Source organism: Urocitellus parryii, chromosome 6, assembly GCF_045843805.1.
Source record: "Urocitellus parryii isolate mUroPar1 chromosome 6, mUroPar1.hap1, whole genome shotgun sequence".
Lineage (NCBI taxonomy): Eukaryota > Metazoa > Chordata > Mammalia > Rodentia > Sciuridae > Urocitellus > Urocitellus parryii.
In genome coordinates this window covers 149,645,105-149,669,208 of record NC_135536.1, presented here as the reverse complement: position 1 = coordinate 149,669,208, position 24,104 = coordinate 149,645,105, and the positions used below count along the sequence as shown (strand labels likewise).

The 24,104-nt window shown below is 39.5% G+C and overlaps 1 protein-coding gene across 1 annotated transcript in view; it reads left to right on the top strand.

Annotated features, from left to right (window-relative positions):
- Positions 1-24,104, top strand: part of Otud7a (OTU deubiquitinase 7A) — a 131,310-nt gene that overhangs the window by 78,978 nt on the left and 28,228 nt on the right. The window contains exons 5-7 of the mRNA XM_077800293.1: positions 15,068-15,169; positions 19,474-19,601; positions 20,338-20,450. Coding sequence (XP_077656419.1) covers positions 15,068-15,169; positions 19,474-19,601; positions 20,338-20,450 — 343 coding nt within the window. The remainder of the gene's footprint in view (positions 1-15,067; positions 15,170-19,473; positions 19,602-20,337; positions 20,451-24,104) is intronic.

Sequence of the window (24,104 nt, the reverse complement as noted above, 5' to 3'; positions counted from 1 at the left end):
CTCTCTCATATTTTCTCTTCCCTTTTAATTTCTTTCTCAGTCATCTCATCAGACTAATCTTCAAGTGTACTGTATCATTTTCTTCAATGATGTCTAATCTAATATTAAATTGAATTTTAATTATTATGTTTTTCATTTTTAAATTCAATTTTTATTTTCTAAGTCTACCTCCTATTCTCTGGTCATGCTTTGTTTCATTCTTTTATGACTTTCAAACATTTTAAACATACTTGTTTACAGTCTCTATCTGACAATTTTTAAACTCAAGCTGGTATTTATCTGATAACTTCCTTTTCTATGGATTTTTCTTGTTTCTTGCTGTGTTTGTCACTTGAGGTTGTAAGCAGGACCTTATCTGTGGGAATCTGAATGGCCTGTCTTGGAGTGTGCTCTTCTGCAGAGAGAGGTTTGTTTAATTTACTCCAGTCTCCTAGGGAAAATTACCCATGGTAATTAGAATCAGTTTTATATCCATTTCTTGACTTTAGGGTTCCAACAAAAATCGATGTTAGCTCAAATTTTCATTAGAAAATTAGTCGTTACATTTCCAAGGGAAGTTTTTGGATTTTGTTGGTACTGGGGTCTCTTTCTTTCTTTCTTTCTTTCTTCTGCTAAACTCAGTCTAGAAGAGATAAATTTTCTTTTCAAGGAAATTTGCAGTAGGAAAATTGCTTCTAATTCTTGCCCTCCAAATAGGTTTGCAGAGCCCTACATTTATGTGAGAAGAAAGGGTTATCCCCAGTCCCCACATCCCAGGGTCTCAGGCCTTCCTGGTTCTTGTAAAGTGACTGAACAAACAAATGTCTCCACACATAAGCAGTTGCAGGGTTGGTATGTATTTTTATCTAATTTCCTTTTTCTTCCCCTTTTTGTCATTGGGGATTTACCGCACTTTCTTCCAAGCACAGATATGCATTTCAAAGGGTTGTTTAAAGGAGTGTTTTTATTTTCTCTGACCTCCTTTTCACTTTAAATCTTTCCCTTCCCACTCATCTTGGGGAGGGTGACTTCTCTCTTCAAAAGACTGGGAACAAAGTCTTCAGCTCCCACTCTTTCTGTAATTCTGTGCTCATGCAAGAAAAAAAAAATGTTATTTTTAATTATTTTTCATGAAGTATTACAGAGGAATCAAGAATTTAGAAAATATAGAATAACAAAAGTAAAAGTCAATGGGAGGTTGTAAAAATACAAGAAATATTTTTAGGGCACAGTGGTAGAGCACTTGCTTTGCATGTACAAGGCCCTGGTCCAATCCTCACCACCACAAAAATAAATAAATAAAAAGAAAAAGAAAAAAAAAAGATTTTTAACTGTTTCAAAGAGTTGTTTTCTTTGACTGATTAGGCCTTTAGGCTTGACTCCTATCTTGGTCCGTATTCTCTTACTATAATGAAATATTTGGGACAAGGTAACTGATAAAGAATAGAATTTTATATGGTTCATGAATCCAGTTAGTCTAGCTTCAAAATCCCTGTGCTCAACCTAATGCTGGTGCCTTCTACTTGTGGAGACTGGGAAGACTACAAGCATTATGCTGGCATCTGATGAGGCTCCAGGGTGCCTCATAACATGTAGAGGACATCACAACAGAGCAAGCATGCTAGCCCTGGTCTCTCTTCTTACAAAGCCACCAATGCCATCCTGAGGGCCCACAGCCTCCTAACCTATTCTAATCCTAATTACTACCCAAAGGCTACTCCCAAACCATAAGCATTACTATCTCCCTTACCATAAGCATTTGAATTTGGGCATAAATTTTCAATATATGAAATTGCAGGAGACACATTCTGACCATAAAAGCACCTATAAGGCCAGGCCTTTCTCGTGTTCCTAAGATGGTTCATTTTCCCTCAGACCTACTTGATTTTGCTCTTTAAAGACTCTTTCCCCTAATACTCTAACTTAGACAATCAATGTAGGCAAACAATTTAATATGCTATGTTTAGATGCCTCCTCCATTCGGGAGTATAATTTAGATCTCAGCAGTGTTTCACAAGCTGTTTATACTGAGGGACCATTTTATTTCTTTTTTTTTTTTTCAAAATTCCAACCCATGGACAATCTATACATATTCAATAAAAAATATTGCAGCTATTTGCCCATTGCTGTCCAAGCTCCTGAGCACTTCCTCCCACTTCTATACTTGCTTCATCCTGCATCAGCACACCTCGCTTGGAGCAATACCAGGCACTCAATGCCATGAGAACAACTTGCTTTGGGTCTTTCCTCCATGAATATAAAAGCAATTGTACCTACCCTAGAAAGGACCTTGGTGGGTGAGGGCACTTTTTAAAACAGAAAGTTTTGGGCCATTTGTTCATCCACTGGCATATTCATAAATTTAACCCAGAATTTAGGACCTATTTTAACAAAAACAAATATATAGTGCTTTCTCTTTGCCAAGCCCTGTTTTAATTTTTTCCATATATTAAATAAAATAATGTTCATTAAAACTGTATTAGGTCAATACTACTGTTATCCTGTTTTCAGAATCAGGGACTGAGATGTGAACAGGTAAAGTAACTTGCCCAAGGTCACACTGCTAAGAAGTGGTGAAACTGAGATTTAAATCCAGTTAGTCAAGCTTCAAAATCCCTGTGCCAATCTACTGCTGTTGCCTTATACTTAGCTGGAAAGTAAGTAAAAAAGTAATAGAAATCTGTTCACAGATTCTGCAAGGGTAGGTTTTCCAAAGCCCACTTAATGGGTAATAATTCATTCTGTCCTCATTGTCAACTTGAAACAACTAGTCATTATTGCCTAGAGCTCTGAGTTGAGAAGAATAATCAGGTCTTCTACCTCTTTTGTGGAAAGAGTAATGATTAATTAGCATGTCTGCCATGGAAAGTTTTATGATTCATTAACGCTGTCTTCCATGAGTGCCAGGGGAATAGATAGGAGACAATTGGGAGAAATCATCTGTACATTTCAGGATTTTGTGCCTGAAGAATTTGAACATTGTAACCAACATGGAAAGATTCCAACTTAATATATAGAAAAGCAAAAAAAAAAAATCCCTCAAATTAGTAACTGCATCCATTAGATTCCCCCAAAGTGTGTTTAACAAAATTGATCCAATCTTTTTAAACTTAATCAAGACAAATGAGTTAATTTACACAGAAATTGTCTTTGGCACCAGAATAGAATGTCTCCATTTTCTAAAACTGTAGAGTAAAACCCAGTTGGTGTTCTTTTTGTTGTACACTTTGAAATTTACAGGAAAGTTGAGAGATTAGTACCTATGTGTTTTGCATCAAGAGTCACTGGTTTTCATTGTCACTTTTTTATCTCTTTATATGTATGATGATATAGGTGTACAGAGATAGATATGTTATATAGAGATAGATATGTGTATGTGTGAGTCACTGGTTTTTATTGTCACTTTTTTAAATCTCTTTATATGTATGATGATATAGGTATATAGAGATAGATATGTATATGTGAATTCATCAGTCTTTATATATGCACTCATGCAATTCTGAACCATTTGACTGTGTATTACAGACACTTTACCCCTTGAAGCATGTATCATCTAAACCTAAAGACATTCTTTCTTATGACCAAAAGAATATTATCCCTCTTAAGACAAATACCACCAACTTAATAATGATAACTAACATAGAATCCATATTTAACTGACCTCAAAAGCACCTTTACAATTTTGGCATGCACAACAGAGAAGAATTTCAGCACATGCCAGAGACACAGATTTATTTAGTAAAGCAGATATACATTCAAGGGACAATGTGAGCCGTCTCGAGAGGGACAGTAAATAAGGGAAGCTCATGGCAAGGCTGGCAGCTCCAGGACCCACACACACCAAACCCCGTATTCTGTTGCAAAGGAGGAGACCCACCTGCCTGTGGAGCCAAAGTGGCTGCAGGGATTCATGGCCTCTGGCTCTTGTGATCCCACAGGAAGAATTTCAAACAGGTCACACAGAATAACAAGAGTGAGAAGTGAGAATGACATACAGTATAGAGACTACATAGATCACCTCTGGAAAGAACGGCATGGCTCTTACAACAAAGTCTAGGAGTTTTAAGGATTTGAAGTCCCTTTATTCTTGTCCCATTCTATAATACACCCTTACACAGTTTATACCCCAGAAATTAGCCCTAAGCACATTTTCTCTCTGTGAGAGTCGTGGTGACCTAGTCAAAAGGAGTAGGTGTGACTTGGTTTTGGTGTTGGCCTGTTCGCAAGGGATGAGTGTGACGTGATCTTGAAATGATCGTTCCCTTAAGGGGTTTTAATTAACTATGACTGGGGCAGGTTTGGCAATCCAGTGCCCATTTTCCAGGTGTTTGGCTATTTTGATAAGGTTCCCTGCCTATAACCTATGCAGCCTCTTTGATGTATATTCTGATGTCCTCCCTGTAAGACACCACCCTTTGTTGTCCTTCCCTCACCCATTGTTCATGGCTGACTAGCTACCTAACATTCCCTCCCCAGCAACTCAGTATTAGCTCCACTGGGGATACAATGTGGCTATACTGCTTCCAGCAACATCTCCTCTCACCTGACAAGGTCCTTTTGAAGAATGAACAACATTTTCCAGGTAGCTGTCCCTCACAGATTATTTCTTATGTCTACTGGGCCAGTAAAAGCATATGGCCAAGCCAACACCAGTCCCCAAGAAGGGAATGATATTGCATGGGTTTTCCAAGACCTATCAGTCAGTCCCCTTGGGACAGGGAAGACTCAGGCTCTGTGAGCAAGGATGGAAGGGGAAAGCTATGGCTTTGGACAAAATGTACTGCCACATCAATGCAACACTTGCCTGGCTAGCATATCCCTTTTCTGCCTCCCCCACTCACTCCCCACAAGCACACCCACTGACTATTGCCTGGAGCCAGTAGCAGCTTAGATCCAATTCAAAGAATGAATGAGGACAGCATACTTTGATATTAAACATGACAGGCTTGCAGATATTTCAGACACCTTGTTGAGTTTTATGCCTTGATAAGCAAGAATCTTGTCATTTTTCTTTTACTTTGTGGTGATGCAGTTTTAATATCTCTTAGCCTGGATTTATAAAAAGACTTCTTAAAATCAGGTGAGACAGCTTGCTATTTCACAGCCTAGAGAAAAAGAAGTTACTAAGTGATTGCATGTTTTTTCCAATTATGCCTCCAACAGGCCATCCGGTGATACTGTTAATTAAGGCTCTTAATTGCATTTCCCATTTAGCTTTAATAAGATGATTTGCAGGTGGTAAGAATATACCAATTGTTAGCATAAGCACTAGCATCTTCATATAATTGATACTTGCCTATTTAATTTTGTAGTGTTAGTTTTAGGACATGTTTTCATCTAGAATTAAAGGCATAGTTTCTTTAATATCAATAAAGCCACTTATCATTAAAATGGAATTACTGAATCTTAACCACAGACCAGATAGGGATTCAGTTTAAACAACGTACTGACAAAGTTTATTATGTTAAACTTGATTAACGTGATGATATATTAGGTAATATCTCACTGACTCTAAACTAAATGTGCTTTTGAGAACCTTAATTTTCAAGTGCTACTTGTCATCTTTATCTTTAATTATTTCTGTTCTGAAAGCAATAACACCTTTTATTAAAAATTAATTCTTGGGCCAGAGATTTGCCTAGTATGCACCAGGCCCTGGGTTCAATTCCCAGCAATGCCAAAAAAAATAAAATAAAATCCAACAGCAACAACAATACTCTTAGCATTGACAGTTGAAATGAAGAGATGTAAATAATATCCCTTCACATTTACTCACTGAAGGACAAAAAAAAATAATATCCCTTCAATTGTTTGTATCATATCATTCTTACTCTCTTTTTTAAAAAATGATTTTCACAACTTCTTAGAAATGTCTACAGTAAAAATTCTCAATTGACCGAAATTCACAAAAAATTAAAGGTCTTAAGAAGTAGACAAATGTCTTCATCCCTTAAGTAAAAACAAAAAAACAATAACAAATGTGTATGTATGTCATTAGTAGTCTCAGGTAATATTAGATATTTGATTCATAAACGTGTTTCATAAACTTGATTCATATGTAAGCATAATAAGCATAGAGCAAACACACGAACATATATATATAAGTACACATAAACTTGATCCACAAACTTAAACAATCTTAATAGTAACCCAGAAACAACAAAATGACATTTTTGTCATGCAGTACATGTGACACCATCATCAGATAAACCAGATAGTCTTTTGAAAAGCAATTAAGAGCACAAACACCCCTGCCATCCAGGTAGAGTGGCGTCTCCCACTGCATCATCCTGGAGACTGCTTTTCCCTCACTCCTCCTGCATGGTCTACTCCATGCCCCTCCTATTTCTTGTGTTCCCCTGCTTTTGGTTTTTATCTTAAGAACTTCCTGAGAAAGAGTGAATGACATGATGATGACTTGGCCCAGAGTCTCAGGGACATAGAGCCTGACATCTATTAATGCTGTTTATTTCTAAGATGCATCCCAGATTTCTTAGTAAATGGTTTAATGGAGAAATAAGACTACTATTAATATTCTTGTACAATTCCTATGCTTTCACTTATTTTGAGTAAATAAGTGTGGAATTTCCAGGTCATATTGATATGTTTCAGTTATTCCTCCAAGAGTTCATATGTTCGAAACATGGTCCCCTGTGTGGTCATGTGTGAAGTTGTGGATGAGAGGTGGGGCCTAGTGGAAGATAGTTAGGTCGTTGCTACTCTCGGAAGGAATTAGCATAGTTATCATGGGACCTTGGTTAGTTCCCATGAGAGTAAGAGGTTGTAAAACAGCAAACCTGACCCCTGATCTCTCTGGCTTCCAGTATCACACCATGTGACTTCTCTCTCACTCTTTCATGTGCTCCCACCATGATGCAATCCAACTATGAGGCCCTCACTAGAGACTAAACAGATATAGCTGCCTGATCTTGGACTTTTAGCCTCAAAACTTGTGAGCTATAAAAACCTCTTTCATTTATAAAGTTCAGGTATTTTGTCATTACCCATGGAAAACAGACTAATACAGATTCACTAGGAAACAGAGCCTAAGATCACTATTAAGTGCAAGTTATTTTGGAGCTACAATCTCAGACTTGGTAACAATTGACTTTGTTGAATACTAAGGCTACTGTGAATGTTCATGTCCAAATCTTCTTTTTTAATTTTATACCGCTTGGGGAATATCCAAGATTGAAATTTCTGGATCATATGGTTTGTGTATGGTTAACTTTGCTAGAAATTGTCAAAAGCTTTTCCAAAATCATTGTGCCATTTTACATTTGCAACAGCAAAATATGAAAGTTCTAGTTGTTCTAGGTCACTGACATTTGCTGTTTTTAGTATTGTTACTATTACTGCTCTAATGGAGCATAAAGTGATGACTTCTTGAAGTTTTAGTTTGTTTTACCTTGATGAAAATTAATGTATAGCATCTTTTTGTCTTTTTTTTTTTTTGCTTTTTTTATTCCTTTATAGTGAAATGTCTTTCTTAAGTCTTTTGCACATTTTTATTAAGTTGGTTGTCTAGTTCTTATTGATTTTTTAGGACTTTCTAATATATCCAGTAAAATGTGCTAATAATTTTTCTTTGCCTATCCCAATAATATTCTCTTCCTTTTTTCTGAGACACTTTATAGTTTTAGCTTTTATATGTAGGTCTGTAAATCTTTGTAAGGTTAATTTTTAAACATGTGTCTAGAATCCAGATCAAGTTAATTTATGTTTATGGTGCAAAAAAGATATTGAAGGTGTTTTCATGAATCCAATAATTCTATTACCATTTGTTGAAAAATAGTTTCATTTCCCTTTTGCAGGCTTCATTTTCCATGGAAAAATCACTTGACCATTAAACTGTATGTGTCTTTTCCAGTCTGGATTTTTTCCACTGATCTATTTGTCTTTTCTATGCCAGTACTATAAAATCTTGATTACTATAGCATTATAAGAAATTATTAAAACAGGAATTATAAGTGCTGCAACTTGGTTTGTCTTTAAGATTATATGGGCCAATTACTTTTTTTATAATCATATAAATTCAGAATCAACTTGTCACTTTCTGAAAATTTAGCCTTCTGAAATTTTGAGTGGGGCTTACATTGTCTATATATGAATTTCAGGGGAAGTTGGTATCTTATTGACAAGAAGCCTAATCTATGCATATGATAAATCTCTTATAGAAGTCTTGACATTCTTATAGGAATGTCTTATAGCTTTCAGTTTAGATATCACTTGTGTTTCATTAAATGTATGTTTAAGTATTTATATTTTTAATGTTATTCTATTGTTTTTATTAGTATATAAATATGTGTTTACCTTGGAAAATTTGAATTCATTCATTAGATCAAGGAGTTTTTGGTAGATTTTAAGTATTTTCTACATAAAATTATTCCATCTACCAGTAAATACAGTTTCACTTATTGCTGTCCCATATTTTTGCCTTTTATTTTTTTGTTCTTATATAATTGCCCTGACTTAGACCTTTATCAGTATTAAATATTGTTTTCTTTCTTAGTTGGAAGCATGCAGTATCTTGCCATTAAGTATCGTGTTAGCTTAGGGTTTCCATAGATGACCTGTATTAAATTGAGAATTTTCTTTATTTCCCTAGCAATTTCATTTTTGAAGGTTAATTTTTCTGGGGACAGACTCTAGTCTAGAGTGGAGGTTATTTTCATTCAGCACTTCAATGCTCTCATTGCATTGTATGAGAACTCTGTCTTATTGTTCTCTTTGTAACATTTTTCTCTACTTTTAGGAGTTTATGTTTAATTTCCAACAGTTTTCCCACATGTCTTGTCATGGTTTTTTTTGTATTAATTCTTCAGAGGGTTTCAAGATGTCCCATAATCTGTCTATCACCAAATTTGGAAAATACTTGAACATTATTTGTTCAAATATGGCTTCTGGTCCATTTTCTCTGTTTTCTTGAAAATATTAATCCAAGTTACTTCCAAATCCCTGTCAAGGTAATCTTAAAATCTGGATCATCCATGTGTCTTGTTTTTTTAGCTCATTTTTATTTCATCCATATAATTCCGGATGGGTATTTGTTTATTTATATGCCTAGTAATTTTTTATCTGCCTTCAGACATTATGCACATAAAATTGTAGATTCTACATGGTGTTACACTTCTCTAGAGAGGGTCTTCCTTTCCCTTTGGTGCCCAACTACCTTACTATAGTCAGGGACTATAGGACTGAGGCTGTTTTTCAGTCCTGATAGGACTCCGTCTACTTCAAATACATGCCTGATTATCTAATATATTCAACTCATCCTGTTATATTTTGTGAGACCTCCCTCTCCTCATGGATAGTACATTCTATGTCTCATGAACCATCTGAAAAAAAAATCTGCTTTATGACAAAAACTGTGAAATGTCTGAGATTTTTTACTCTGCTTGCAAGCTAAAACAAACTAGTCTTCCATGGTTTCATGGTGGCTGACAGAAGACCTGAAACTCCTGAATCAGAGGAGGACACTGTTTTATTTAAGGCACATGCAACAGTTTTGGAGATCTACCCCAGGGCACATTTCTTCATGCAGAATTCTCCAGGGTTAGTTCTAGAAAACAAACATTGTCACTGTATCCCATCTGCCCCTATATTTTCTAGGGTATTAAGATCTTCTCCCCTCATGTGCTGGGGTTGGTTGTTGCTCCTCTACCCCTCACAAAATTGATGTGTACAACCATATTACCAAAACTAACTCATCCTTCAAAAAAAATCATCTCCTGATCACAACTATCTCTCATCGATGAAGGTAAGCAACAAGAGGAACAAAAGCTCTTTATAAAATTGAACCATAATTCCGTCTGAATTTTCTAGGTTTCCTTTTGGCTGGACTGACACTCAAATATGCCAAACACCTAGGGGTGACCAGAGGAAAATGAGCTATTCAAAATGATCAGAGATGCTCAGGTGGAAACTGGATTTTTCAAAAATAGGCCTATGCAACTCCTATCCTGTTCATCCTGATCACTAACCAGGAAATAGCTGAAAGGAGATGATACCTTTTTGTAACAAACTCATACAGTGAACAAACTGCCTTACTAAGGCAGTCACATCCCCCAAAATTGCATATGTTGGAGCCTGAAACCCCAATTTTATTGTATTAGGAAGTAGAGCCTTTGGAAGGAAATTAGGTTTCGATGAGGTCATGAGGATGGCCGCCATGATGAGATCTGTGTCCTTGTAAGAAGAGGAGACACCAGAGTTCACTCACTCGCTCATGTGAGGACATGATAAGAAGGTAGCCATGTACAAGCCAGGATGAGAGCCTTTCTCAGGAACCATATCAGCCGACAACTTGATCTGGGAATGGTAATGAATGTCTCTCGTTTAAGCCACTTGGTCTACAGCAGCTACAGCTATAAAGCCCAGAAGCTGCCTGAGACAAGTACACATCAGGAGAAAGGCAGGGAGAGAGGGTCAGTGTTTTAGTCTGTTCAGGCTGCTAGAACAAAGTGCCTTACACTGGTTAATTTAGAAACAACAGAATTCTATTGCTTACAGTTCTAGAGGCTAAGAATCCCAAGATTAAGGTGCTAGCAGATTTGGTTTCTGGTGAAGGCTCATTCTTTGCACAGGGTTTCTTCTATATGTCCTCACATGATAGAATGGACCAACAGGCTCTCTCTTTTATAAGAGTACTAATATCATTCATGAGGGAAGAGCTCTTCCAAATGAATCCCTGCCTAGATGCCCCAGCTCTCAACACCACTGGCCTGGGGATTAAGTTTCAATGTATGAACTGTTGAGGGACACAAACATTCAGACCATTACAACCAGAAATATTTTTGAGGCTACTTTTTAGAAGGCCACCCCATGCTCTATTATATCAGGTACCTTTGGATGGTAGAGAACATGCAAACCCCATTGAAGATGTCCACTATCAGCCCTTTGTTGATAGCTTTTTAATAAAAAGGTACATGATTGTCAGGCTGAAAGCCAACAGCAGACATACATTAGTCTTAAAGGTGATAATAGTGTGGTCAGAGTTGACTCACCAGACCAAAGCTACAGACTGACAGACCAGAGCTGCAGCTCTCTTACCTGAGAACGTGTCGGCAGCAGTGAGGCAGTGCCAGCCCTGAAAGTCAGCCTTCCAGGAGCAGGCAGGAGCAGCATCTCAAGCAACACATCCTCCTTGTCCATGAGACAGTGAGTTGAGGATACATACAGTGGCAACCTCCGCATCCGAATATAAAATCCTTCACTTCTGCCCCTCTGTGATGGTGAGAGTGTGGCTCTGTGTGGCTGGTGAGTGCTCAGGCAGCCATGGTGTCAGTCTAGGAGGTGCAGGCTTCACAAGTCATCTCATCAGAGGACAAAGCTCACTATGTACATTGATGTGAGTGGCCAAGATATTTGGATCAGCAGTTTCAATTTGCTATCCCATTTTGTGGTCCCAAAGATGGATGACTTTAATCTACCAGTCTGTAGTTTCCCAAAAGGCAGACCAAATTGCCAGGTCATTGACAATATCCCAAGAATCAGTAAAAATATAATAAGCTTCATCAATGAATGCTGGCTAGATCTATGAGTACAGCCTCAAGTCCTGCCCAGTGCCCAGATGGCCAGCTCTGCTTCCAGTCCTGCATAGCTGGTGCTGGAGCGTACGGCTGTGCCACCCAGTGAACACCACCAGATTTTAGCTTAGTGGAGGCATCAGTAATCCAGGTCTAGGGATTTAGGGGACTCTGTGTATCAAGAGCCCCACAGGGTCAGCAGTTTTACTTTGGGCAGCAGTGTAGGGGATAGTTTCCTTCAAAGGGATTTGTTGTCACTTTTTCATGTAATCCCAAAATGCCACTGGGACCAAGCCAGCTCTATTCTTGGATGCCATTTCCATTTGACAAGTGATAGACCCACGAGTCTCTCATGAACAATCAAACAACTATAAACAAAAAAAATTAGCAAATTTAACCCATCAATACATTATAACAAAGTTGGATTTATTCCAGGAATGTGAGTTGGATTGATATTCCAAAAAAAAAATAATCCACTGACCATCTCCTGCTTCCAGGAGCAATGGAATAGCTAATGATAAACCTGCCTGTTTGCCTGCCACAATGAAAAGAGAGAGAAATGTAGAACTTCCTTTAGAAGAGCATCTGAAAGCTGCTACAGCTCTTAGAATTAAAAGGGGTAAGAAACTGGAAACAGGAAAATCTGAGAAGTAAGCCCGAAGATGTAATTGCTTTTACTCTGAGAGTTGTTGCAGAATTGGGGTGGAGGGAAAGATTTTGGTGACACTCAGGAATTTTAGGCATATATCAACCTTGCCTGTAAATGACTTTTTTGAAAGATTTTCCCTGAGGTCCTTTGCTGAACACAGCTGAAGTGACTAAAAACCTAAGCAGAAAGCCTTAGAAATGAAGCAGAATTTGGAACCACTATAGGGAGATTACAAAGTATAATAATTCTTATTTGAAAATAGAGATAATGTCTCTCTGTGGCAGAGGACAGGTGTGTTCACTGTTCACCAAAATAAAGATAATGTCTCCCTCCAGAACGAAGTTTGGAAAGGTTTGCTTGAAGTCTATTGTAAAAGTGTAGCATTCATTAAGCTTGAGGTTCCCCAACAGTAACACAAATTCACTAAGTGTACCGTGTCCACCTGTGCCTGCTTCTGAACCACCCCTGTGAGATTTGGGGATGCGAGGATCTGACATAAATATGAGGCTCATGCTTCGCTATGCTGTAATGATGTACTTTGTGAGATGATTACCCCCATTAGGTTGATTGGCACATCCATCACCTCTCACAGTTACCATTTTTGGTGTGTGAGAACATTTAATATCTATGCCTTAGCAAATTTCAACTATATAATATGGCATTAACAACTGTGGTCTACAATAGACCTACAGAACTTATTCATTCTATATAAATGAGACTCTGTATTTTGGAATATCTAGATCATTCATATTTAATAATTTAGTTCATTCATATTTAAATACTGATATGTTAATTTAAATCTGTTATCTTGGTTTAAATCTAAATGTTATCTTGCTATTTATTCCTTTTTTAACTCTTTCTTGTACTCTCTTGAATTATTTAAGAATATTTACTATTCTCTTTTCTCCTCTGTTAGCTTGTTGGTTTGGGGGGGTGGGTATCCCACAGGTTATAAAATGCATCTTTAAATTATTAGAATTTTCTTAGGAATAGATCTTAGTACTTTTACCACTTCCTGGCCAATGTATGGACCATAAGATTTATGTCATTTATTACACATTGTCATATTTTGTGCTACTGCTGTCATTTATTTTAATTCTATGTGTGACTTAATTCCCAAAAGACATTGCTGGTGTCACTTTAAACAGTCAGTATCTATTTACATTTACCAACATATTTGCCCTTTCAAATCTCTTTATTCCTTTTGCATAGTCCTGCTTTCATCCAGGATCATTTTCCTTCTACCTTTTATATTTTTACTGTAGGTCCAGTGGTAATAAATTCTGTGTTTATCTGAAATACAGAATTCTAGATGGTAATAATTTCCTTTCTACAAGAACCTTGCTAAGATTTTGACAGGAATTGCTATTAACCTAGAGTCAATTTGGATTGAACTTACCTTTACTATGTTGAGTGTTTTCTAATTCATAAACAGTATGTATTTCCATTTGTTTTAGATCTTCTTTGATTTCTTTCATGAGAATTTTATAGTTTTTAGCATATAAGTACTGACACTTGTGTTAGATCTATACCTAAGTCATTTTTGAGTGATTATAAATGGTATTATAATCTTAGAATTCCCATGTACTCATTGCTAGTGAATAGAAATACAATTGATCTATATGTATTAATCTCATATCCTGAGACCTTGACAAAATAACTAATTTTAGGAGTTCTTTTTTTTTATTGGTTGTTCAAAACATTACAAAGCTCATGACATATCATCTTCCATACATTTGATTCAAGTGGGTTATGAACTCCCATTTTTTACCCCAAATACAAGTTGAGTTTCCATCTGATTTTCTACATAAACCCTGGCATTTGCCAATAAGAATAGTGTTATATCTTCCTTTCTAATCTGTAACTAAAGGTTCTACTTTATTTTCTTTCTTTTTTATTTATTTTTTCTTATTGCTTAACTGGCTATGACTTCTGGTACTATATTGAATAGCAATTGTGAGAGTGGATATCCTCACCTTTTCCCCACACTTAGAAGTAAAGCATTCAATCTCCCTCCACTAAATAAGATGTTAGCTGTGTGGTTTGGTATATGTTGTTTATCAAGTTAAGGAAGTTTCCTTCTTTTCCTCATTTTATGAAAGTTTTAATGATGAATGAGAATTTAATTTTATATCAAATGCTTTTTCTCCATTCATGCTATGACTGTGTGGTTCTTTTTTTCTGTAGTTTGTTACTATGGTATATTAATTGATTAATTTTAAAATATTAATCCAGCCTTGCATCCCTAGAATAATTGGTCATGTTGTACAAACCTTTGTATATATTGCTAGGTGCTATTTTGTTACAATTCTTTGTATATATTGCTAAGTTTATATTTTGTTAACAATTTTCCAGCATGTCCAGGAAAGATATTATTCTACACTTTTCTCTTTTTGTACTTTCTTCATTGGATTTTGGTGTCAGGGTAATACTGGCTGTTTTCTAGAATAAATTGTATGTGGTTGGGTTTTGAGGATAACTCTAATAGCGGTTGATTGGTGGTAGTTCTATTACATATATACATATATACCTTATCAAAGATTACTGGAGTTGACATTTAACCACATTTAGTGAAATCTATAACTCTTACCTACCTTTGTGTTTCTTCATCCTCCACCCTTCATAATATGATTGTCTTAAATATGAACTGGGTATATATTGAGACATACAATGTTATAATTTTTGTTTCTACCATTAAATATAATTTAGAAAACTCTTGAGTTTTCTAAACTCATATTTGCTCCTATTTTTGCTCTTTTTTTATTTGAGAAAAGGTGGCCACAATGCTCTATATTCCCAATGAGAATCTTTAGAAAATCTTTCACTGATGTTTTGTGATTGCTTAGCAAACACACTTCTGGTGATCCCTGCCTTTTCTAGGCTTCTGTTCTAAGGTGAACTTCTGTTCCAGGTCGCCTGAACTGGTGGTCCACCGTGTGCACGAGCTGTAAACGGCTTCTTCCTTTGGCCACGACAGGGGATGGAAACTGCCTTTTACATGCCGCCTCACTGGGTAAGCTCTGCAGCACAGACAGAGTGGCAGGGCTCCAGGCCTTCTCAATGCATGGTTAAAGCACAGATATATGCTAAGTAGAGCCACCATGTCACTATCATCTGGAAGAGTTCCCATGAGATGGAGTCAATAATCCTGGCCCTTCTGGTCAAGTAACTCTCTGGGTTGATGGACAGATGAAACACGTTAGAAAAGACCTGTCATAATAAAAGAGGCCTTGAGTAAGAACTTCAGGTACAAGAGGATTTCCTAGAAGAGTCAAGATCTTTACTGAAACTTGAAGAACCAAAAAGAATAGAAAAGAGGACATTCCAGGCAGGGAGACCAGAGAAATAAAGTACAAAGGCAGGAATCAAAAGGTGTTTAAAGGCAGAACACAAGGTGGGGTTCTAGCAGGAGGATTGGGAGGCTGTACATGAGGTTGGGTAATGGTGGGACCACCATATTGACAGCAATCTATAATGAATCTGAACTGATAAGAAGATAGGCATAGGTATTGCTTAGGGGAATTACCATGGTCAGAATGTACAGCAGACATATCAGCAACCTTCCCCAATAGGAAACAAATATTTGCAGATACATGGGTATGGGTGGCAATATTTGGCAATATAATAATATAATTGAGAGTCATAGTGGACTTTCTCGAAGTTCAGTCATTCTCTTGAGGTCCTGCTTACATGCACAAGGCCAAATTCATTTTAAAAAGCAAGTCTGAATTTGTACCAGTGGCCTCACTATCAGGCCAGTTATTCCTCTTCAGTCCTGGAGAACATAATCTCTGTCCAGGCAATGGGGCTCTCGAACAAGAATGTGGTCTTTGGTGGGCAAACCCACCTTCCCAGGTGAATGTGGCCTTAACAGGTACTGTGACCCAGAGCAATGGCTAGGCCCCAGACCCATCTAGACTTCAGTAAGAGGTGCATGAAGATCAGACTGTACAGGGTTTTAAGGGAAATGCATCAGGGTCTGAGAAGAATGTAGGGAGGCCCAGAGGAGTATGGCAACTGAGAGTAAGGGGAACATTTCATGGATTTGATGATGGTGAAGGACAAAGGCATCCACCTGCCTCCTCCCTTTCCATGAAAACTATTATATCTGATTTGTTTTGTTTAGTTGGCATTGAAATGCATTCTACACTTATCATGGTAAGAAAATAAAAATCAATAACTCCACCACTCATTGTTGACCTCTTTTAATATTTTAGCACCTTGTCTTCTCATCTTTTATCTATTCTTAAAGTAAAATTATAATCTCACTAGTTTACAGCTTGGAATTTGTTATTTTCCCTTTATATTTTTTTAAATATGCCTTTTGCTTTAACATAAATTGATCATCATATAATAATTATACATATTTATGAGGTATAGTAATCTTAACTTTTTTGGAGAATTTTCCATGCTATTCTGCAAAAAAATGTGATTTAGTATTTGGGTCATATTTCATTACAATATTTAATACTAACTATTCTACTTTTATTGAATGCATTTTACTTTGTTTTCTATAAAACCTGGAGAAAGAATATAAGAGAAGAAATCTCTCATCTATGTCAAACAGAGGCCTTGTTGCAAAGTCTCGGGTATGGAAATGGCTTTATCCTTCAGATACTGTAGTATATAGAGTCACTATCCCCATAAGCACCAGAGGTGGGAAGGCCACATGCCACTGTGGAGTCTTCTGATGGCACTTACCCCATGAGCACAGTGGGACTACTAGGCCTGCCTGGGAAGAGCAGTCTTACCCTGGGCCTTGCTCCATCTATGGGAGGACTAAGCCATGACTGACCAGAGTTGCAAGGCTCTCCTCTGAGAATCCCCCACAATACAATGAGCTCAGACCTAAAAGGCAGCTGGCCCTTTTTCCCAGTATGGGTTAAGCATTCCAAATCTCAAAATCCAAATTGTCCCCAAATCTGGGAATTTTTTTTAGAATCAAGATGACACAAGTGGAAATTCCACACTATGAAACATTGCTCCATGTACAAATGAAAGTATTATATAAATCACCTTCAGGTATGTGTATAAAGAATATATGGAACATATTTTAAAATCTGAACAAATCCAAAATCTAAAACATTTCTGATCCCAAGAATTTCAGATAAGAGATATTCAACCTTTACTTTGTTTTCATTTTTGTGCTTGCATAGCTAAACTCCACAGAACCAGGACTGCCAAAAGGCCATGTGAATGGAGTATTATTCTGCAGTAAAAAATGACAAAATCATAGAATTTGGAGGGAAATGGATGGCATTAGAGCAGATTATGCTAAGTGAAGCCAGTCAATCTTTAAAAAACAAATACCAAATGACTCCTTTGATATAAGGGGAGTAAACAAGGACAGGGTAGGGACAAAGAGCTTGAGAAGAAGATGTACATTAAACAGGGATGAGAGGTGGGTGGGAAAGGGAGTGAGAAGGGAAATCGCATGGAAATAGAAGGCGATCCTCAGGGTTATACAAAATGACATATAAGAGGAAAGGAGGGGTAAGACAAGATAATACAAAGGGAAGAAATGATTTACAGTAGAAGGGGTAGAGAGAGAAAAGGGGAGGGGAGGGGAGGGGAGGGGAGGGGAGGGGGGATAGTAGAGAATAGGACAGACAGCAGAATACATCAGACACGAGAAAGGCAATATGTCAATCAATGGAAGGGTAACTGATGTGATACAGCAATCTGTATATGGGGTAAAATTGGGAGTTCATAACCCACTTGAATCAAACTGAAATATGATGTATTAAGAACTATGTAATGTTTTGAACGACCAACAATAAATTTAAAAAAAAAAAATAAATAATTAATTTAAAAAAAGGCCATGTGACAGCCACCAGCAATGCTGTTGAACAGCTGAGGGGGCCTAATGTTACACTGGGATTATTGGGCACACATAGAGATGACAGTGATCCTGGAGGCAACCTTGTATAGGACAAGGAGACCCTCTGTGTGAGAAAGACTGCACTAAGATCCATGGGAGCTGAGAATGCTCAGAGCCCCCAGAAGACAGCTAAAACAGTCAGAGAATGAGTAAGGAGCAATGAAGGCCATGCCCTCTGTCTGTCCTGTAGAGAAAGATAAAAGCCTGCCTACTAGAAAGCCCACAGCAGTCTCTGATTATTTCTTATCCAAGGATCAAAGCCAGCCTGAGCCTTTACAAACAGCAATCAGTTAAGGTCAAACTCTCCAGAGGCTCCAGCTCACTTGAAAGCCTGCCTGTTTCCTTGTTGCCATGTCCCCTTCATCCTAGCACCAGCCACCTTTCCCTCTTGCCTTTTCTCAAGTGCACCATATGGACCACTCATTTGGCAGAGGGGCCATCCCTAGCCTTTCCCTCCACCTGGGATAGCATCTCAGCTCCTTCCTTCACTCTTTTGAACCTTTGCTCTGATGTCTCCCTCCATTCACACCATAACAAATGCACCTGCCACTCTTCTTCATCTGCTTTATCATTCCTTCTTGTGTTGACATTGTACATTGTGCAGTGATTTAATGATTGCCTGACTTACTACTTTCCTACAATGTGTGCTCTGTCAGGTTTTAGGATCTTCATGTGTCTTAGTCCCTGCTATACACATTCCTAGCACCTTGGATGGATGGATGGATGGATGGATGGAAGAATTTACCCAATTTTTCCCCTATAGCTAGGGCTGTACACCTCCTTCAGTGCTTATCCCATTGGCTGGGTTTCTTGACCACATCTGAGCTGCCCAGAGCATGTACTCAGAGATGGCTGGCATATCTTTATAGCTCCTCAGCACCCACTACAGGTGAGAGACCTTCTCCTGGGGAGGCAGGTGCCCTTTCCTGGCTCAGATGCATGCAGTGGCATCCACTGACAGTCTTCTTATGAAGTTGAGATGCCCTTGAACATCAAATCTGGAAGAACCTTGGAGAAGCCAGAATGATATTGGTCATCCCAGCATGGGGCCCTCAGTGAGGACATATCATCATCTTGTCTTCAAAGGCAGTCCCTCACCCAAACACAAGACCTAGACAGTGAACACTTGGTCTCTTAAAGCAAACCTGCAGGATTGGGGGTGGATAGCCAAAGAGAGTAGTCACTTTTCACCCACTATTGTTTCACTAAGAAGTATTTGCACTACTTCCTTCACCCATTTGAACTTAGGGAAGCATTGGCAAAAGGAGAGGAACTCTGAATGATGACAACTAAACAGCTAACTGACATGTTATTACCTTTGTCTGTGCAGACACAGGAGGCCATCCTGGTAGGTAGGAGAATTTGAGTTTCTTCTAGCTTTCACCTTCCTTATGTCCTTTCTCTCTTCTTTGCTCCTTATGGTCTCCTGGCTGCAGGAATGTGGGGGTTTCATGATCGGGACCTGGTTTTACGAAAAGCTCTCTATACCATGATGAGGACGGGTGCTGAGCGGGAAGCCCTGAAGCGGAGGTGGAGGTGGCAACAGACACAGCAGAACAAGGAGGTTGGTATCTGAGGACCTGGTTGGAGTCCAGGATCCATACCAGAGGCAGCCTTGAGCCATACTGGAGTCCAGAGTTGGCCTCAAGTCCAAGTCCATCTTGTAAGGCCAGGAATAGACAGCTTCTGAGACTCCCCCACTCAACCTCATGTCAGAAGAGCCTCATTACAACAGCACAGCCTTGTGGATGCAGCAATATGCTCATGGCTTGCCAATTAGGAAAGCCACCACCTTCACTCTCAAGTGTCCTAACATTGATGATGAATTATGTGGTCACCTACTAGCAGGTACAGACTGGATTTCCAGTCCCTGTGTGTGAGCTCAATCCAGAGAGATTACCAAGTGTCCCTTACCACGGGGAACATTAGCACTTTGCTCTTTTAGAAGAATCTGCCTTCTTTCTGATTAAAGTTGGCCTACTGACCCTTCAAAAAACTGAATGGTCAGCCCCCAGCCAAGCATATGTGTAGGCTAATGTTTCCTCATTCCCATCCCTAGGAATGACCCTTGCTAGTGGTAGACTCTTATTAGCTCTAAAATTAGAGACTACGGCTTCTGAAAATATATAGTCCAAACAAAAGGTGACCATTAGAGGACATTAACAGTTGTTCAGCTGGGTGACTCAGTGTGGCTTTGACCAAGCCCATTGATCAGGTGTGGCTGCAAGTGTGGAGAGGGGAGATGAGGGCATTGCTGCTATGGCCTTCCCAATTCCTGAACTGGCTTCCATTTGTGCTAGTCAGGGCTGGTGTACACAGAGGAGGAGTGGGAGCGAGAGTGGACGGAGCTGCTGAAGCTGGCCTCCAGCGAGCCACGTACACATTTCAGCAAGAATGGTGGCACAGGTGGAGGGTAAGTGCTGTCCTTTCTATTCTCTGAGGGTTGTCTTGAGCTCCCAGCCACCTAGGGCTTCACACAGCATGGGAGTGGTAAAGACACAGTGTGGTACCCAAAAGCTGTGGAAGAAAGAAAGGTTGCAATTTTCAAATATTAGATTTTGAATGGGGCTGCATGGGAGGTTGTAGGGGACAGCTGGATCCTGCCGGATACTGGGAGGTGTACCAACCTGCATATGTATTTTGCAAGCAGAGACTCAAGCTGACATAAGCTTCTCAGTCCCATTTCCTCAAGCCTCATTATGCAGAGCAGGCACTGACAGGGAGGGGACTGAGGGCATAAGCAGCCCCTGGAGGGAGCCTATGACAGTGGTCATTTCCACACACTGCCACTGCATGAATCAGGCTCTGAATGCCCTAGCTGCTGGGTCTGGGTTTTATTTCCTAACTAAATATCTATGTAATCTTTGGTTTCAAGTCACACAGAAAGCCAAAATATCATTTAATTTACCTAGCATTTCTCAGCTAGGCTCTGTGGATATTATATATGTTCCTAGCAAAAGGCTTCACATGTTCAATGTGCATTTAGGAGTAGCATGTCCCTGAAGGCTCCACTCAAATGTTCCAGTGTGGGAATGAAGAGCTGGCCTGAAAAACAGGGTAGACGTAATGTTTCAAAGGGTGTGTGTTTTGGTTCATGCTGTTTTGAACCTGATGGCAAGTGTTGCCCCCAGGAAAGGTCTCAGAAAAACAACGGAAAGTGTAAGAATTGACACTAAAGAGACCTGCAAAAGGATCAGAGACTATGTGTAGCTCATGGCCAGCCTCAGACTCACAGGCCTAGAAGAAGCTGTCTGGGTCCTCACACACCCACCACAGTAGAGCCTGGTGCCTCCTGGGCCCACCCCTCATTTGAGTCTCCCAGCTATCAAACAGGTTCCAATGGGGCCCACAACAGCAGCAGCAGCAGCTTAGACTGTGTTCCAAGATTAGATACTTTAGATACGGAACTCCACAAACACAGTTTCTACAGAATTGTTTGTCACTTTTTTTAAAGATGTGACATGTCAGTATCAACAATCCATCTTATAGAGGGACGAGCATGTTTGAATGTTTGGTTGACAGGCATCCTGAAGACTTAGTTCCAAAGCACATAATTTTTTTCTTCTTCACATCTCAAAGGTCCCACCCTGATAGGTTTCAGGCATTCCTCAGCATCTCTTTCACTGTCCTGCATCTGCCACAGGGTAGTTATCTGATAAATTCTGGAGAATTGGGTTTAGTCCAAATATTTCTACTGGGATACAGGAGTGGTTGGGAAAAATAGCAGCAATAATAACAATAATAATAAGTATATTAGTCTGTTTTCCATTGCTATAACAAAATACCTGAAGCTGGGTACTTAGGAAGAAACGTGATTTACTTAGCTCATAATTTTGGAGGCTGAAAGTCCAAAGAGCCTAGCAATGGCTCTGGTGAGGGACTCCCTGACTATTTGATCATAGTGGATGATGCCATGGTGGGAGTGCATACAAGGAAAAACCACATGACAAGAGAGGAAGCCAGAGCTCAGGAAGGAGCCAGACTTGCTCTTTTTATAACAGCCCTCTAGAGAGAACTAACTCAAGGTCCCATGAGAACTACCTTGATTCCTTCTGAAAGTAACTCCTTCAATGACCTAACAACCTCCCATTAGCCCCCTCCCCTTAAAAAAAGGTTCCACCATCTTCCATAATTGCCACATTGAGGACGAAGATTCTTACACATGAACCCTTGGAGGACCCACTCAAGCGATCTGTAAACCATAGCAATGAGTAACTATCACCACATATATGTGCCTCCTGAGACCCCCCATTCAGGAGGGTTTGCCCATAGCCCCATGGCTGGTCCAGCCCATCCAACTTCTAAGCCATAGCCTCAGTTTCTGCTGCCTACTTTCTGGAACTTAGAGGATTCTGATGGGAATGGAGGTAGAAGGAGTACTGGAATTGAGCTCCACCCCTCCTTTAGAAGCAGAACAGACAGCAGCAGAGAAGGCCTCCTCAGTGATGGACAGCAGCTCTTGTTCTCTATTAGTTCTACTCTTTCTTCCACCCTGAGAATGAGTGGGGTGTGGGGGCACTTAGGCCAGGTGACTGCTCTCGTGCCTTCAGGAAGGCTGTTTTGGTGTTGCTGAGACCTGCTCTGATCCTGTTAGTCAAGCAGGAGTTGTCATGTGCCTCTACGGACCTCCCCCTCCTCTTAGGACTCCTGAAGATTTTGTTGGACCACTGGCACCCCCTTCACCAGTTCAGTTTCTATTGTAATGATTAAAATGTTCCTGGTCAGGAGCAATGAATGACAGATGAAGGATGTTGTTTTTCCCAGGATAGTTCCTGGTCTTTGGAGTCTCCCACTCTACTGTTACAGGGACCAGCAGGTTTGGGAAACAGCAAGACTGAAGCCACTGTCTCTGAAGACAAGGAGAGAGACAGTACCAGCCAGCGCAGCCACTAGGGCCGCAGGAACCCTCCTGCCTCTGTCCATCTTCCCAGACCAGGGCAAGGAGATGCTGTCCAGCATGTACCTAAGCCCTTGTGGCTAGTTTCAGTGGCTCCTAAGGCTCAAATCCATCCCCCAACCACATGGCCTTCTCATGCAGGGCTCAGATTGTCAGGCCCAATGTCCGCAGCCTACACTGGATAGTGACCCACCCACAGCAGTTAGTAAGTCCCAGAAGCTACAAAGAGCCAGGGCCATCCACATTGGTGCCCTGGCACTATTGAGAAACACCTCTTAAATCACCACTCTCATTAGACAATCTCACTTTTTGTCCTTTACACTTCTGTACTTTTTTTTTCTTTTGACAGTGAATGTGAATCACTTCCATAACCTAAAATTACCAATACAAGTACCTGTTCATAAAACATTAAATGGTAGGGTCTGAGTACTCAATCACAACCTAACAAAAGGATTTAGGTGCCTTTATGAATCTCTAAGATGACCCAGGCATTGTCCATGTTTGTACGAAAATGTCCCCATGCCTGGAATTCACAGTTCTGGTTACACCTCATAGGAAAAAATAAAGAATCTGTAGAAAATTCATAGAGGAGAAACCAGCAATCAAGGGTGGGATGTGTATGTTCTTGTTTAAAGAATGAAACTCTAGGCTCTATTGAGGGACAGAGATAGAAAGTATGGTTGATACTGAGGGTCTGAAGGAAGTGGGTGAGACCCAGGAGCATGGGCTGGCAGCAGAGACCGTGGCTCCATACCCCTCCCATCAAACCCTGTCCTGCAAACCCGGGCACCCCTTTCATAGACTAGAAAACTGAGCCTCAGTGTTGAGAGCCACAGCCCAGTCAGAATGATGGGATGAAATGACCTTTCCAAGATCACAAAAATGATAATCGGAGGAGCCAAGAAGTAGGAACTTGGTTTATTGTTAATATTTGGTCTATTGGAGTGTGTCCCACAACCCAACAAAATCTCTTAAATACAACACAGTTTATAAAAACTTAGATGATGGATCATCCTGAAAACAAAGCCACCCCTCAGGGTTGGGGCAACAGGAGCAAGGACACAATCACTCCAGTCCCCATATCTGAACGCTCAAGTTGGAATCCTGAGCCAGTGATGTAGGGCTACTTCTAGGGTGTCAGTAATAGGTTTACTTTCCAGTGGAGAAAGA